The sequence below is a fragment of the Ambystoma mexicanum genome, chromosome 10 (assembly GCF_040938575.1).
Source record: "Ambystoma mexicanum isolate Mex_15411 chromosome 10, UKY_AmexF1_1, whole genome shotgun sequence".
Classification (NCBI taxonomy): domain Eukaryota; kingdom Metazoa; phylum Chordata; class Amphibia; order Caudata; family Ambystomatidae; genus Ambystoma; species Ambystoma mexicanum.
The window spans coordinates 417,202,520-417,219,469 of record NC_090932.1 but is presented as its reverse complement, the minus strand read 5'-3'; the positions used below and the strand labels follow the sequence as shown (position 1 = coordinate 417,219,469).

Below are 16,950 nucleotides of genomic sequence, written 5' to 3'. Positions count from 1 at the left end.
TTCCTGGGTTTCCAGGGGCTGTTTACAAGTGGGGAAGGAAGCTTCCTCCAAGGCTTTACTCCCCCCTTCCTCTTGTACCTCCTCCCTGGGAACCGGTGGGTTGTCGGGGTGCTGCCCCCGTCATTGTTCTGGAGCACCAGGCCCAGAGTTTGGGGCATTCTGCGGTGGCATGCTCATCTGAGCGTTCTGTTGAGCCCTCAGTATGTGACCCAGATCCCGTGCAATATTTTGGACCTGGCGCTCTAACTGTGAAACCTGCTCAGGCTGATACGGGGTTCTATTTTCTCCCCTGGGCTGATCCCGGGAAGGGTAGCTATCCCTTCTCTGCTGGTACCCCGGGTTGGGAAGATTTGGGTACTCCTCCACCCTTGGCCTCCCCTCTCCCGGATTCGGTTGTCTGGGCTCAGGGAATTGGGGAAAGAAGGGTGGATGATTTTGGGGCTGGAAATTTTGTGGATACCTGGGGAACAAGTTCTGCCCAGGATTTGGTGAATTTCTGCCCTCCTGGGGGAAGTGCGGAGGGAAGTTCCCTGGGTTGGGCGCTTGGTTGGATCCCCCCCCTTGGGCCAGAGGAGTCCATGCATAACCCGGGATTGGACTGTTTCCCTTGTAGCAGGGACTTACATAGTCAGGGGAGCGAGGGACCCCATTTGTGGGACTACCTCCTTGACTCCCTGTCTGTGACTGGCCCGAGGGCCTTCTGGGCTTAGAATTATTTGGTCCAGGCAGGTTTTTAGGTCCCCCCATCTCCAAATCTAAAACGGGGGCAACCTTTACCTCTGCCACCTTGGCAGCAGCAGGGGTGCTGTTGGTTTTGGGGTTTTTGGGCTGATTCTTATTTTCCACTGGTTTCTGCACCTCATAGATGCGGGTGGCTTGCTCAATGACCTGGGTCATTATGTATTTGGGTAAGGCATGGAAAAACGTATTAACAAATTCTTTACTGTCCGTGCGTACCCTTTTTGTAGTCTGCGCAAAAGCACGCTTTAACTCCTGCACAAATTCTTGTGGGGCCTGATCCTCCCCACATTGCAAATTGTAGGCTGCCTTGCGAGGCTCTTGGGGATTTCTGTGAACAGAAAAATGTTTCAAGATGGCCGCCCTGTAGGTGGACCATCTTGAATGATTTTGGTCCTCCAGCCCAGCAAAGAAACTGGAGTATTCTAGGGAGAATGTCCATTTTACATACTGAATTCAGCTACTGCTGTCTTTCAAATGGAAAGTCTCCATCATTTGCTCATGACGCTCCAAGTGTTCCCAAACAGAATACTTGGCGTTCTTGTGATAAGGGGTGATGACACCCCTTATTGCCTTGATCTGCTTTAAGGGGTCCTTAAGCAAGGCCCTTTTTGCCTTATTGGCCTTTTGGTTCGGGTAACCCTGGTCCACTCATCCTCTGACTCAGCGGCACTGCTCCCAGAGGTGCCCGTCTGATCTTCCAGATTTTCCCGGATTCTGCGAGCCTGGGAATGGCTGGCAGAATGTGGGGACCTAGTCTCCTGTGTCCTGGGCCGCTCAGAGGAGTCTCCAGATCCCTCCTTGCTGCCAGGATTTGATGGGTACCCCCCCCCCACTGACCTAACTGGGCAGAGGTTTTTAGGATGCCGTTAGTGGACCTACTTTCCTGGGGTTCCCCACTAAATTGCACTGTGCTTGGATGCCCATATCCAGATGCCCGCCCATCCATTCCTGGGAGGTACTGGCCTATGAACCCCATACTTTTGGCTGGATAGTAATCTGCCATCCCTGTGGCCCTGTGCTCATGTGCGCCAGGGGACATGGGGGTGGCAGAGTCCAAGGACTGGGAGAGATGAAGGCCTCTGGTACTAGGGCTCCTGAGGTTATGCTCAGGTGTTTCCCTTTCCCAGCTAACTTCATCTCTGTCAGCCCCTGCTCCCTGTTGCATTGCAAGAGCCTGCGCTTTCAGTTCCTCAGTTAAGGCCTTACTAGACTCTATCAGTCTCTCCTGCATGGCTACCTGTTGCTGGAGCCTATCATTGTGCTGACAGAGAGCCTCATTTTCTCTCTGCGCTTCCTGATTGGTCCTGGAATACTGGGCCAGTCTTTGCTGCAGGAGGGTTGCCTCCTGAGTCCCATCCCTACTGGCCTGTTCCTTTCTTGCCAGAGCATCTTCCACCCTCCTGGTGTGCTGTAACAAGTTCTTATGCTCTTTTTGGAGGTCACCCAGTCCCTGGAGGGCCAAGTGATTTTCTTCAATTTTTTCTTTTAATTGGCAGACTTCCTGGCCTAAGGTGTCCCTTTCCTGACTAAGAGCCTGCATCTGTGCCACCAGGTCGTCCCTCTGCCTTTGAAAGGCACCAGCTTTCTGGCGTTCTAGATCAAACTCTGCCTGGGTATACAGGTCTTTCAAAATCAGTTTATTGCTCTCTGTCTTCTCCCTATCTAGGTGGCTTTGCAGGGGTACTACCTGCTCTGTGCATGCCCTATTGAAGTCCAGTTGTTGCTCCAGCTTTTTCTAGCTCTGCAGTAGGGCGTCCAAACCTTCTTGGTACTCCTTCTGCAAGGCCAGAAATCTGTTATCCTGATCAGACTTTTCCTGTTGCAGGATATCCATATCCTCCTTTATTTTAATAATATACTGCCTACTATAATTTTCTGACTCCTGGCTCCTCTGCAGCCTCTGCTCAGAAGAGACCAGGTCAGATTGGGCCTTCTCCAATGCCATCAGTTGCCCATTTGCCAGATCTTGGTCTTCAGCACATTTGTCCTGTATGGCTCCCATATATAAATATAAAGATGCCGCTACCCTGGCAATCTTGTTGTGCTCATCCTTAGCCTTAGGGGCCATATATAGTTCACTCAGGACCACATGTAAGGGGCCCTGATCTATCCATATATCTGACCCTGTTTCAGTGATGTGGGGTGCGATTGCCTGCAACCAGACCGCCTGGTCCTGATGAGCCCACTCACCTCTCACAAATAGCTTATGTAAGAGGTGTTCTCTGGCTATTTTGATATCTACCAAAGTCGTCATTCTGGAAAAATACTCCTTCCTGATTTACAGAAGTTTGTATTTTATTTTGCAAAACAGACCGTTTCCTTATAGCGTTCCTTTGAAGGGTGTTTTTACAGTGTAACACGGCGTGGTGATCCAACAGAATTTATATATCCTGTCAGTTAGCACACTGTATTAATCTGCACAAGTGATGGATCTAATCCAGAATCCCAGACGAGCCCCTAATCTTGTTAAGTGACTTCAATTCATCAATCCCACTAAGTCAGTGCCTCGTCTGGGACGCCCAAGGGAAGCCCTTATTTATATATTTTTATGACAAGTTATACTCTGGAAGATAAACCCTTGTATAACACCCCTCTCTATGAATACCCCTGATCTCACTGAGCCAAGAAGTAGGTTTGTTTTGCAATATAAAAGATTTATTGGAAAAATTAAACAATATCTATATATCACACTTTTATAATAAATTAATATTTGATATCACACTTAGGCAGATGACAGTGATCAACAATGGGTGATGTTACACTAGCACACTGATTCAATTACTTAAGAGTTAGTATATGGAGGATAAGGTAACTGAGAATGCTTTTATGGTTTCAAGGAAAAACAATGATGGAAAAGAATGCAACACAGGAATAACCTTGATTTGATTTCAACAAAAGACAATGAATGTAATCACTTTTCCCCTTTTGGCAACTCACCCCCCCTTATGCAATATAAAAAGATGGAAAGGAGAGCACACGGTTCTCAGGAATACAATCAAATGTAGTTCAGTTCCCCCCTAGCAAGCTTAGATCACAGGGATGATTTTAAAACACAGGAAAAATACTTTAAATGTGGTTTGCAAAGAAGTGAAAATATGCTAAAAATGATTTTAATTCCCTATAGGAGATTCAGGGTAGGTGATAGCTACTTAAGGTTAGTTCAAGTCACATTGGCAATACTCAATGAGGGATTAGTAGGTTGAAAACGAATTTTAGCAGTTCAAGCAAAAGCAGCTATTTTGACAGGAGCTAATTTTTCAATTTGCGGCAATTTTTCCGAATGCCTCGAGCGCGATTACAGAAGAACTACAAGGAGTAGAAAGTCGGTTTTAGGCTTGCTGGAAAGCTTAGAATCTTAGCTTTCAAATGCAAGTTAGATTTTCAGAAATGAAATTAAAGTTTCAGAATGACAGATGCGTTGTGGAAGGTGTTGGATCAACAGGATGGACACACCATTCTATGATGCAGTTCTAGATAGGTGGAAATTGTTTGAATTAGATTATTTTAAGCTAAGAGATGGGTTGCACAGTTCTGGCTGAGTACTCACACTATAAATTTGAAATAGGTGGGCAAGGTCTGATCAGGTTTGGACTGGACTCCTGGCGGGTGGTTCTGAATTCACAGCTCTCTGGGTCAGCTCTGCTCTGCACTTCACAGCGGTCTGGTCTCTGGTTCTGGCAAAAGTTCTTGGCACTGCAGAGCGGTCTGGTCTCTGGTTCTGGAGATGGTCCTTCTGGATATTGTTTAGTCCGGCAAAATGTGTCGCAAGAAAGTGGAAAGTGAATGAATGTACCTGGGTTTTGGTGTTTCTTTTATGTCTTTAGAAAATGGGTGTGTGTGTGGCATAACTAAGCCTGCCCCTCACAACTTATCATTGGCCAAGTCCTCCTCTCTCCCTTGATTGGGGAAGGAAATGGAGTGTCATCGTGATGAAGTAGTTTATGGGTCAGAGGATCCACCCCTGGTCAATTTGCACACAAATCTATTCTTGATCCAAATACACATTTATCTATGTACTATTTTTCTAATATTATATGTCCAGTTAAAATATTTTCTGTAGCACCAAACCATCCGATCCCTGTCTTTGTAAGATGTCGTGTCCACTTCTGGCAGAATTCTGCCCTTTTCATCCAGATAACGACCTCTAAACTTTTCCAGATTTTACACAAATGTGCACAAGGAATATGGGTATCAGATGATAAGGTGTCAGATTTTTAACATACATACATTTGGAGTAACAACCTATTTTCTGCTACTATCCCCAAGAACATACCACAGAGTCCTAAAACCTCTTAAAATGTGCACAGAAAAATCACAAGAATAATGATATTAATTATATAATTTTGACAAGTCCGTACTATGAATTATCCATCTTTTTAAAATTATGCTCTGGCCCAGAGGGGTGTGGTTTCCCAAAGCACATGGTGGAATTTCTGGTTTGTCCACTTCCTCCAACTCCAGTTGCTCACAGAGGCACTGCCCCTCCCAGTTTCTCTCAAGAGGAAGCCATTTACGACCCCCCCTAATTTAACATTTGCCTGAGCCAAGGAAGGCTCATTGTTCTGTTTCCCTCCAGTCCTAGGTGCTCCTCCCCTGATTCAATCAGGGAGGTGTCATCTCCTTTTGGTGGGAACAGCAGAAGGCAGCCAGGCCTGGAATGCAGTGAGCAAGTTTCAACTCCCGTCGGGGGTAGTTGTCAGGCAAAATTCAATCTCTTTAAGCCAGGCTTCAGCTAAATGTCACTTTTGTTCCCAGTTTTTCTTCATCCAAATCAAACTTACAATTTTTACACATGCAGCTAGAACGCTGATTCTAAGTTCAAAACTATGACATTTAACAGTTGCAAACTATGTGACACTCAACAGTAGGGCTCTCATTTATTTTAAACATTTAGATTTTAGTGGCTTTCAGTCCAATTTAACTTAAGCTGCTGACATCCACAGCTCAGCCAGTTTCATTATGAACATTATTTTAGGCTCTTTCTTTTCCCAGATTTTGTATGCACACAAGACTTCATTCTGCCAAATGTCTGCTGGTGTTCAGTGAGATTTTTGAATATCTTGCAATGTTTAAAATAGGCATTTTTAGCTTGCATTTCAGAGAAACAAAGGAGATTTCAAAGCACCTTTTGAGCTAACATGCACTGCTGTTTTTCCTTTGGCACCACGTTTCACTCATGGCGCTTCTGGCCCACCACGCTCGCACTGGTGGGTGGCAGGTTAGGCGACCATTTTGGTGTGCGCAAAAACTGCATGGTTTCCCTGGATCCTGGCGCAATGTGGGCTTTTTCAGCCATCTTGGATTTTATGAGCCCACAACCCCAAATGTTGCAGCATAATATCTCGAACACGTGTCAAATCCCCTGACACACCAGTTTGTTCTAGGCATACTTGTACAAACACCAAAATATCCTTAGAGGGTAGCTAGGGCCATAAAACACAGTACTGGAGGGTACTTGGCAGATAGATAAAAAGTTACCAAGAAATGGCAACGAAGTCGAAGACTATGGGAAACATAGTTTCCCAGTACTGACAGCCTGAAGGACGTGTCAGTTTCCCTATTATATATGAGCGAAAGCCCAGAGGAGTGTAGCTGAAGGCTGTGATGCACTGGAAAAAGTCACGTTAGGTAAGCCAAACAAAAGCAAAACGTTTGGGGGGAATCGGAGGTTCACAAATGGAGGCAAAATTGCACCTAAGAGAAATCTTTCCTAACACCAGACAGTTTCCAGAGTTGGGAAAGTGGAAAGTGCTTCCAAACCTGAAACACTTTCTCGCTCCCCCTCCCTCTATCCGGTACCTTATGTCCCATCTTTTCCTTCCATATCCTTGTGTGTGGTCTTTCTTTCACCAGCCTGGCCCCTCTTCTCACGCTTGTCTTCACCATTTTCCGCCGCACATTCCTTCCTATACCCTTTAGAAAATGTCTTGCTCCTTCAAACACAGCATCATGTGCTCCATCATCTTGGCAATATCCAGTACCTCAACCAAACTAGGGTCCTGTTTACCCCAAATTGCCTCATTTATTTTCTGCTCCCTAACCTTTATCATGAATTGGTTCCTCACATGGTCACTATATGTCTCTCTGAAGTTGCACTTGGTGGCAAATTCTCTCAGTCCAGTAACAAAGTGCTCGATGCACTCTGCTTTTGCCTGTTCCCGCATTCCAAAGTGGTAGCACTCCAAAATTGGATTGGATTTCTTTTCAAAGTAAAGATCCTACTTCCTCAGGATGGACTTGTAGGCATTAAGGGTGGCCTCTCCACTGCCTGGTTCCTGCCCCTCCACGTTTCTGGAAGGATTTTAATAATCCTCTTTTCCCTCAAGACCAAAGAAGTGCATGAAGAGTGCACCTTTCTTTTGATGCTGTACGAAGGGCCATGAATGGCTAACTCATAGTCCTGAAAATCTGGCTTCCATGTGTCCCATTTTATTGAGGGATTCCAAGGGTGGGCATAAACTGTAGATGTAGGCTATTCGTAGCTTCTCTGTATATCAATGTCCACACAGAGAAAGTTCCAATAAACTTACTGTGGCATACTCCACTCCAAGATGGCCACCAATGACCAAGCTCATTTAAACTTAACCTGGTGCCTTAAGTCCTTCTCCAATGGCTGCAACTCCTGGATACAGGGTGGCTGCTTATAATTCAACCTCTATAGTTGGGTCTACAGTTCAAGGCCATGTGCGTGTCCACTTAGGATTCAACTCCAACCAGTCCAATCATCCAGCATATTTCCCACCTGTGTTCCTTCTCACAGGGTGGGCTGCGGTATCCCTTCATGTCTTTTTTTTACCCTGTCACCACTCCTCCGGAAACCCTGTCAAGTCTGGCTCACTTTACGGGGCGGTACGGCACCAAGGATTCATCTCTTTGGTGCTACCACCTGAACTGTTGCTTCTACTCCAGGGAGATGATCCAGCACAATGATCAAGGCTTGATCATCTGCTGGTCCCAGCCTCACATTGCTCATTGTCTCTGTTAGGTTTCTGCTACTTCAACTGCCTTGCAGCAATGGTGAGAAGCTAACAAGGCAACCAGTGAGCTCCTCCACTACGATGTTCATTGGGAGCCTGAATATAGCCCCATGTTGGCAGTATATTAAAGAAAAGCACACAGATAGAGGTATGGTGCTTACACCTTTTAGTGGGGGAAATTTTGGTAGTAGTGTGGGTAAAAGGCCCCAAATAGCAGCTCCTCGTATCTTTCCACCAGCTCCAACCACCTTCATTGGAATGCTCTCGGCCTTCCAGAAGCTCACCACCTCTTGACATTCTACTCATGGATCCGAGTACCGAAGTTGATATCCTGTTACCCAGAAATATACATGTTATCATATAATAAATGGATTGTGGTACCAGTAGTTTTTACTAAAGTGTTCTTGGAGGTAAAATCAAGTTCTGTGTATAATCAAATCTCCCAATGCCATGCCATTGAATTGAGTTTGTGGGAAGCTTTACAATTAAGGCGTGGTAGGTTAGAATCAGCAGATGACATGTTCTCTGAATTCTTCTTTATTCAACGGAAAAAACCTTTAGCTAACCCTAAGCCTCTAAGCCCTATTCTAAAAAGAAATAATTTAAGGTGTGCTCGTCAGTATGCCTTACATAAATGAAGTCATCGGACCAGAATTCTATCCCTAACTCTGAGAGAAAAAAAACACAAATACAACTAATTTATACTTTGGGCCATTTCCCGAGAAAAGGGACGGGGGTTGGTTTCTGAATCTAAAACATGTCTCTTCACCGTAGGCCCCTTTGCCTATGTGCACAGCCTCAAAACATGCAGTTTGTATCATTTTGTCTCTTCCTCTCTCAAATTGTGTTTTTTCGTGGAGACTTTCCTTCTGTGCTGTTTTTTCTCCCCTCCAGTCGGGGTTCTTCCATTTACTTTTTACCCTCTCTGGGGAACCTCTCCTTTGGACTCCCCACCCTGGGATTTTCCTTTTCCTACTTCCCCACTCTGGGGTTTCTTGGTGGTCTACCTGCTCTGCTGCTTCTCTTATTCTTTTTCCCCACACAGGTGCTTTTTGTGCCTTCCTCTGCTGCAGGGCTCTTGTTTGTCTCGTGACCTCTGCCCTCTCTGGGGCTCCTTAGGGTGCTCCACACTCCGGGGCTTCTCTGTATTCTCCCCCTCCTTGGGGTTTCTCGGTGCTCTACCCCCCCCCCTTGGGGTTTCTCTGTGCTCTCCCACCTAGGGATTTCTCTGAATGTTACCCACATTGGGGCTTCTCTGTGTCCTCCACACTCTGGGGCTTCTCTGTGCCCTTCACACTGTGGAGCTTCTCTGTGTCCTCCAAACTCTGGGGCTTCTCTGTGTCCTTCACACTGTGGGGCTTCTCTGTGTCCTCCACACTCTGGGGCTTCTCTGTGTGCTACCCACTCTGGGGCTTCTCTGTGTTCTCCCTTTTCTGGGGTTTCATTGTGTGCTCCCCTCTCTGGGGCTTCTCTGTGTCCTCCCCCCCTCTTGGGCTTCTCTGTGTCCTCCCCCTTCTGGGGCTTCACTGTGTCATCTTTACCACCCTCCTCCCGGCTCCCGGATCTACCATTTACTTTCCTCTACCGTGCAATGCTCCTTGGGAGGAGCGTCAGGTCTGCCAGACTCAGAGGCGCTTAGGTGAATCCTCATCTGGATTCTGTGTCGGATGCTGCTGTTTTTTGTCTCTTGCTGGCTTTGCGTGGCTGTGCGGCTGCAGATTTCCTCTGGGTCGGTCTCTCTGCACTTCCAGCATCCTCATAGTCTTCTGCTGCTCTGAGCCAGGACCTTCCTGCTATATGAGCGGTAGGTGCTGGAACCATTCCACTCTCACTCTCTGCCTAGCCGCACCTCTGATGAGGTTTCCAGCTGCCTCGAACTCCAAGACCTTTTTTCGCACTCTGCTCCTGATTGGCTCTGTAACTGATGCTCCTTCAGAGGACTGGTCCATCTACTGCTTTGGTGTTTTAGCGAAGGACTGGCAAAAGGTGGGCTCAGAAACAAAACCATCCACTAAAAAAGGAGGTTTAAAATGTTCGTATACCTCAGCTCCCACATAGCCAATAACGGTTTTAGGAGTTATCGGGAGGGGATGGTAACTTCTGTCCCTTTCTGGCATTCCCGTGTCCACTAAGGTGGGGTTACGTCAATCGGGATCTGTCTTTCTCTGTCACCTCTGGGATGTTAAGCATAGCAGGCTCACCTCCCTAGTCCAAAAGGGGGTGACTCCCCATGGGGGAGAGGGGATGAACTACTTGGATTTGTCGCAGTGGTCAATATACAGCTATATATATTCTTCTGTTGCTGGTAACATGTTTAAATTATGTGAACATGCATCATTTGGGTTAAACACAGTTTTATTCAGCTGCATGAAGTTGCATACATTGTATTTGGCTCTTGTTTGTCTGAACACCATTGCTGTTTATGATCTTTCCTTCAGGCGCTCTTGCTACGTTTGCAGTGAGTTATATGAAACTTGACTGGAGCATCTGGGGCGAACTTGCTTTAAGCTTCTTTTCAGCGATCAGTAGTGGAGCTCTCTACCTAATGGACTTCACCAGCAATATCTGGGCATCCTATGCTGGATATGTCATATTCAAAGCGTCGTACATGTTTCTAATAACAATTGTAATGTAAGTAGATCTACATTATTACATACATGGAAAGAGTTGTGTTCACATACACCCAGCAAAATGGTTTGATTGACTCTCTGGTTCAGTAATGTATACTGTTTTGTTTCAAACAACAGAAACACCCTTTTGGCTTCTGAAATAGTATACCTGGTTTGCTTACAAGTCGGGGGGAGGAGGGGGATAAACTTAAAAATGGTAGCCTAAGAGAATGATCTGGCCTTGGATGTTATTTCCTAAAAGTCAACTTATTTCATGGAGGGAGCATGCTGCCCAAACACAAAATGGAGCCACGCTGTAGCGAAAAGGTTAAATCATACTTGCTCAAGTAAGATACAAGAGTGGATGAACCGCCCAGTGTCCGAAAAGTAAGAACAATGTTGTGTCATACATAGATGCAAATTAAAAGGCATTTGTAATTGATCCATACATATAAACGCATGGAAGCTCCATAATTTGATTTGTGGAACAAGATGCTACAAAATATTTGATACAGCAAAGTCAAAATTCTTTTGACTCTAATATGGATTGCAAATGTTAAGGAACTTTACTATAAGCAAATGTACACTGTGATGTTTTCCAGTGTAAATAAGACTTTTTGTGTAATAGTTGCGGCAGGCATGTGTTTGAAGCAGATTAAAATGGTGCTGACCCACGTTTCTCCCACACACACACACACACACCTGGACTGCCTCCTAGCCCACCTTACGTCTACTCTTCCTCCACAGAAACCTTGATTTTCACTTTTGTCCTTCGCATGCTAGACCACTGCATAAGCTAAGCCTCCATGTGGAGCTCCACTTCTACTCCTTTCCCACTTAACAATTTAATTTTGTTTGAAATGTTGCATGTTCTTCAACCTTCCTCGATCTGCAACCTCCTCTGACCACAGCATCCACCAGGCAGCATTGTTCCCTCTTTGAATTCCTTCAGTGTCTTCAAAACCACTGCTGACCTGCAAATCCACCTCCCCCAGCTAGTGAACTATCTTCTACTACTCCCAATGTCATACCATGCAGTGAAAAGCTGTCCTCCACATCTCCTTTGCACACTGCACTTCATATCAAGCCATTCTCGACCCTCCTTGACCCTCCCTGCTCGAGCGCCCAACCTCCTGTCATCAAAAACCTAGTTACAGTTCAAGTCCCAAAAGCAGCTCTAGCAGAGATCCCCCTCTAGTTTGTCTCTGGAGGGAGTACCTGAAATGTACCATGGCAAACCCCATCGCCCGAATCCTCGCTCCTGTTACTGGGTGGCAGCCTGCCTCTTTAATTGGGATGGTGGGCCCCTCAGGCAGACCACGTGTGAGGGAACACGTGGGTGGATGTGGGACGGTGAGAAGAGCAAACGCCAGTTCCAGCGCAGTAAATGTGAGGAACTCATGGTGACAACAAGTAAGACAAACACAAGTGATTACAGTTCAAGGGTGTTTATTGAACAATGAATGCTGTATGCAGGTTGGAAAAACACCTAATCTAAACCTACATCTAAAATGGGAGAAAGCGTCGACCATCAAATGAAAATTTAGGCAGTGCTAGTGGCGTGTCAAAATAAAAAAAAGGGCCTATACTAAGAAACCTATTGATAACCCTCACAACTAATACAAAAAGAGGTGTGTGATAGTTCTCAAGAAAAGAAAGAAGTGTTCTCAAATAATATGTTAGGATGCGGTAGCCTGGGTCTTCCTTCCCCACATTTTGAGCACGGGGAAGATGGAAGCTTGGAGCACAGTACAGTTTGGGTGTCTCCGGCAGGAGATGAGAGTTCTAATGGCAGTTCTCAGAACACACTTTCAGGCTTTTCTAGCACAAGATGGTAGTTCAGCTTTTAACCCCCAAGCTTTCAGTTATCAGGGCCATCGATGGCCAAGTCTCGTTTCAATTGAATGTCTCTTGCCTTCGAGGACCTGACATGTACAAACAACAAAACAAAAGTTCCTTTAGCAAATGAAAGTCATTTTCCAATGTTCACTGGGTGATGAGTTCACCCCTGGGTCCTCCTCTTCTGGGCGCTGACCCTTTTCAATTGCTTACTATAGTTTTACATAGGGTGATGGCTTCACCCCTGGGTCCCCGTCTTCTGGGCGCTGACCCTTCACGTATCGTATTCCAAAATACATCACAGTTCCATTATCAATCGACTTTGGGTGATGGTTCCACCCCTGGATCTCCCTCGGTCGTGCTCGGACCCCTCTTCTCTTTATATTCTTGGGTGATGGCTTTACCCCTGAATCGCCCTGGGTTGGGCTCAGACCCCTCTTGCCTTTAGCAGGATTTCTCCTCCCTCAATTTCTCAATGTCTTTTGCTTGGGTGATGGCTTCACCCCTGGATCTCCCTTGGTCAGCCTCAGACCCCTCTTTACTTCACATTCACAATTGTCCAATATCATTGGGATTCCCTTCCCTTTCTTTCACAGTGCTTGTAGATCAAAGGCTTTCGATTGTACAGGAATTTTGCTTGACCCTCTGTATGAGCACTTTCACATATTTCGCCCGCCCTTCTTTGGCCTTCTGGTATCTGTAGTTTCTCTCATACAGGGCTCGACCAGAGTCTCTTGAGTTAGCACCCAAGCTGGTTTCTCTCTGCAGCTGGTCTCCTCTTCACACGTTTTACAGCTCATTCAAAATTCATCAGCTTTGGTTCAAAACTTGCTACTTTGCGATTCCTACTCAACACAGCCTGGTTCATATTGGTTCTCCCCTCAACTCACCGGCTGTGATGAACTGCTTGGCCTGGGGCTTTTCTGGAGTCAAGGCCAGTACCATGGGTAGCAGGAGCTTCCCTCGCTCCTGCTTATCAGCATAAGCTTGCCCCATGTACCGTTCACATCTGCTGCAAGACACTTCTGCTATTGCTCACGGTCTTAGACTGTTTCCAAGAAGGCTCCACGGGTCTGGGACGAAAAGGACAAGGTCACTTCTCTCCTCGCCACCTCCTCGATTCCTGCCACCTTTCTCCTTGCCGTGCCTGCATAACTGTGCCATTGTGCTGTCTGCCGTGCCCGCCTCCCTCGTATTATACTCTCTGGCTCCACCTGTTATCCCTTTGGGGAAAGGAAGGGGCCGTTAGGTGTGTGTGATTCTGACCAATTGCCTGAGTTTGCCTGACCCTTGTATTGGGACATGTCAGGTAAACGGCTTTGGTGAGAAAGTGTTAGAGTTAGAAAAGGGCGGTAGTGGTTTGGAAGGTCCTAGGTGATAGGATGGGGAAAAGTTGTTAAAGGGAGGGGAATACTGCATCTCACCCGCCCCGAGAACCCTCCATCCAGGTGATCCTCGCTCACTGGTCCACCCTGAGGAACTGGATCCAATAGCGATGGCCGTGTCCTGGCCACCAGGATGACAGATCTTCGAGGTTTAGACAGGGAGACACCTTCAGGTTTCTCACAATGTACAGAGAAGTAGTACAAAATAAAATGCATATCTGTTTTCAAACCACAACCGTCGTCTTGGCGTGGTTCATAAATCTGAGCCTGTTTGATTTCCAGGGACGCTAACAACTGGTGACGAGTTCCCGACCCACCCACAGGCGGTTCGGTGATCTCGCTGGTCCTCCCTTTCCCGGCGATCCCACTGGTCCGCCCACTTCCAGGTGATTTTGCGGGTTCTCCTACCTCCCGGTGATCCTGCTGGGCTTCCTATTCACACAAAATCAGGTGTGCCGGCCATGATGTCCCGTGTCACCCTAGCGATCCCGCTAGTTCCATCGCAAATCTTGCCATGCCTTTGCAGTCGACTGCAGTCCCCTACTGAGAGACCACATGATTGCTAGCCTGCATACAGTGTAGGCCAGCTACATCTGTGATGCTGCAACGCAAGATTCCCTGTTGTCCCAATGTGGACCACAGCACCTGCAACACAAGGCGGCAGCAGTCAAGGTGCCTCACGGCAGAGGCGCAGAGAAGTCCCGACCAGCCACGTGCAGCGATCTGATTCTGGGCTTGCTGTGAGGGGCTACACACATACATTACTTGCTGAAGTTGATGCAATGTTACCACATGGCTCAGCCGCATGGTAACGTAGAGAGAATTACACAGAACGTGTTGCAATATCATCAAAAAGAAAAGAAAAATAAATATGCTGATTTAGATGTTCTGTTTTTTGATGTATAAAACTCATGATGTAGACATGTTCGAAAGTACAGTAGACAACCTCTTTAATGAAGTTAAAAGCCATTTATGTGAAATGGAGAAATAAATATGTATTTGGATAACTGAAGTCAAAGAACCTATGTTTTTGACCATAGTAACTGGAGCAATTATAACATAAGAAATGTGATTGATGGGGAATATTCCCTACTAAAAGTGCACTAGGATTAAACTGTTGGCAACAACAGTTCTTTGGCAGGTGAGGCATAACCCCATTCCTTTTGCCTCGTGCTCACTATACTATTAGCAGGCGTCACCGGACAATGGCGTTTCCCAGGACCACACGTCTGTCTCCTCCAGGCCAGCATTCCTCAGGTGGCCCCTGCTGTTTGAACTCGTACCACACCAAGACAAGGGCCCCAGGTGGGCTGAATGGGTGGATGAGTTCAAGGACTTTTTGTCAAGGCGATGGGGGAGGAGAAGTCCCCGGCATTAGCAGATGTTTTTACCAATTTTGCCAGTAGAGAAATTAAGGCCATCATCAAGACTATACCGGAAAGGGAGAGAATGACATTTGACACCCTGGTAGACGCGCTTCACAAGAAACTGATAATCCAATCAAACAGAGACTATGAGCACTATGTATTTTTTTTTAAAACATATTTTTATTAGTTTTACTACATCTTACAACATTTCCAACTTCCCCTTTAACCCACCTCCCCCACACCCCGGGAACGTCAGCATATTCGTGTCTTCCTGTCCGAGGTATTTCGTATGCTTTTCTAAGTAAACATATCCAAAATCCTTACCTTGTGTGGGCACCATTGTTCCATGTAATCACTTTGGAGATATTCCAGAGTTTCGCCCCAGTCCTCTCGAAATTTCTGGTGGGCCCCTTGTATGTTGTAGGTTAGTCTTCCCATTGCCACGTGGGTCCAAACCCTCCTAATCCAGTCTAAGGACAAGGGCGGATGATTCTGTTTTCATTTATGGGCTATTTCCAGCCGTGCGCCTATCAAAAGTCCCATAAAGTTCCGTTTTTGTTTCTTGGTGAGTCGTTTGTCTTTGGGGGCCCACCATTGTCGGGAACATCGAGTTCATATGTGCCTTGATCTCTCCCCAGAATTGCTGTATTTTTGGCCAGTCCCACCATATATGTCTCCACGTTCCTTCATTTCCACAGCCCCTCCAGCAGATTTTTGTGGAATTCCGGAACATTTGATTAAGCCTTTCTGGCGTGTAGTGCCATTTCAAAAGGATTTTCATCCACATTTCTTTTGTTTGAATCGCTGTTGTCAATTTTGGGATAATTTTCCATATATATTCCCAGTGTCCTTTGGTGATGGTGTTATTTAATGTACCGTCCCATCTTTTGATGTAGTTCCATTTCGAGGTGTTTATAAATGTATAGGTGGTGGAGACAAATTCTTTTGCGCCTGTGTTTGTCATAATGTAATTTTCAAATGGGGTTACCTCCCTTGACACTGCTTCTTTGATTCTCAGCGTGTCCAACCAGTGGTATATTTGATAGTACCTGTATTTGTTTGTGGTGCTGAGCTTTAGCAGGGATGTGCAGTCCGCCAAAGACATTATGGTTTGATCTTCGTGCATATCTGCGACCATTTTACAACCCGCTTCTTCCCATTTCTGGAATGCCCCTTTCTCCAGCCCTGGTGGGAATTTGGGATTTCCAAAGAGGGGGATGCAGGGAGCCGGGTCCTTTGTTAGTGTTCCTTTCTGTGTGGCTTTGTCTCATATCTCTAGTGCTGACCTCATGAGTTCACTGATTAGGGCACTTGGGTGTCTGTATTTCTTCCCTATCCAGAACATGTGTCTGGTGGGTGTTGTCGCTACCGCTCTGTCTTGGGCTGCCCATAATTTCTGTGATTCGACAGGAATCCATTCTTTCAGTACCCACAGCTGGGCTGCCTCGTAGTACTTCTTAAAATGTGGGAGTGCACATCCACCTGCACTTCTCGGGGCTGTGAGAACTGCTCTAGATACTCTCAGGGTTTTCCCTAGCCATATATAGGTTATAATAGTTTTTGTTAGGGTTCTGAAGAAGGCTGATGGGATTCTAATTGGAAGGGCTTGAAATAGGTGTAACAGCCTTGGGAGTATTATCATTTTAATTAACGTTATCCTGCCCCACCATAATATTGATAGGGGATTCCATCTCATCGTTTCACGTTTAATTCGTTGCAGGATAGCGGGGTAGTTTTGTGTGAATAAGTCTTGTATTTTCCCTTTCAATGTTATTCCCAGGTATTTCACCCCTGTTTTCGCCACTTGGAAGTGTAATGCCTCTGCCATTTTATGAGTTTGTGCGGTGTCTCCTGCCAGAGCTAAGAGTTCCGATTTCTGTCTATTCATTTTCAGGCACGAAAGTGATCCGAATGTGTCAATTTCCTGAATCAAGAGTGGGAGAGAGTGCTCTGGATCCCCCAGGGTCACCAGCATATCATCCGCATATTCTGCTATTTTGTGGGAATATCCTGCCATGTCTATGCCCTTAAT

The 16,950-nt window shown here is 46.2% G+C and overlaps 1 protein-coding gene across 1 annotated transcript in view; it reads left to right on the top strand.

Moving 5' to 3' along the window:
• The window catches only part of LOC138492879 (thiamine transporter 2-like), a 110,029-nt gene that overhangs the window by 59,593 nt on the left and 33,486 nt on the right, over positions 1-16,950 (top strand). Inside the window, exon 3 of the mRNA XM_069620198.1 lies at positions 10,157-10,349. Coding sequence (XP_069476299.1) covers positions 10,157-10,349 — 193 coding nt within the window. The remainder of the gene's footprint in view (positions 1-10,156; positions 10,350-16,950) is intronic.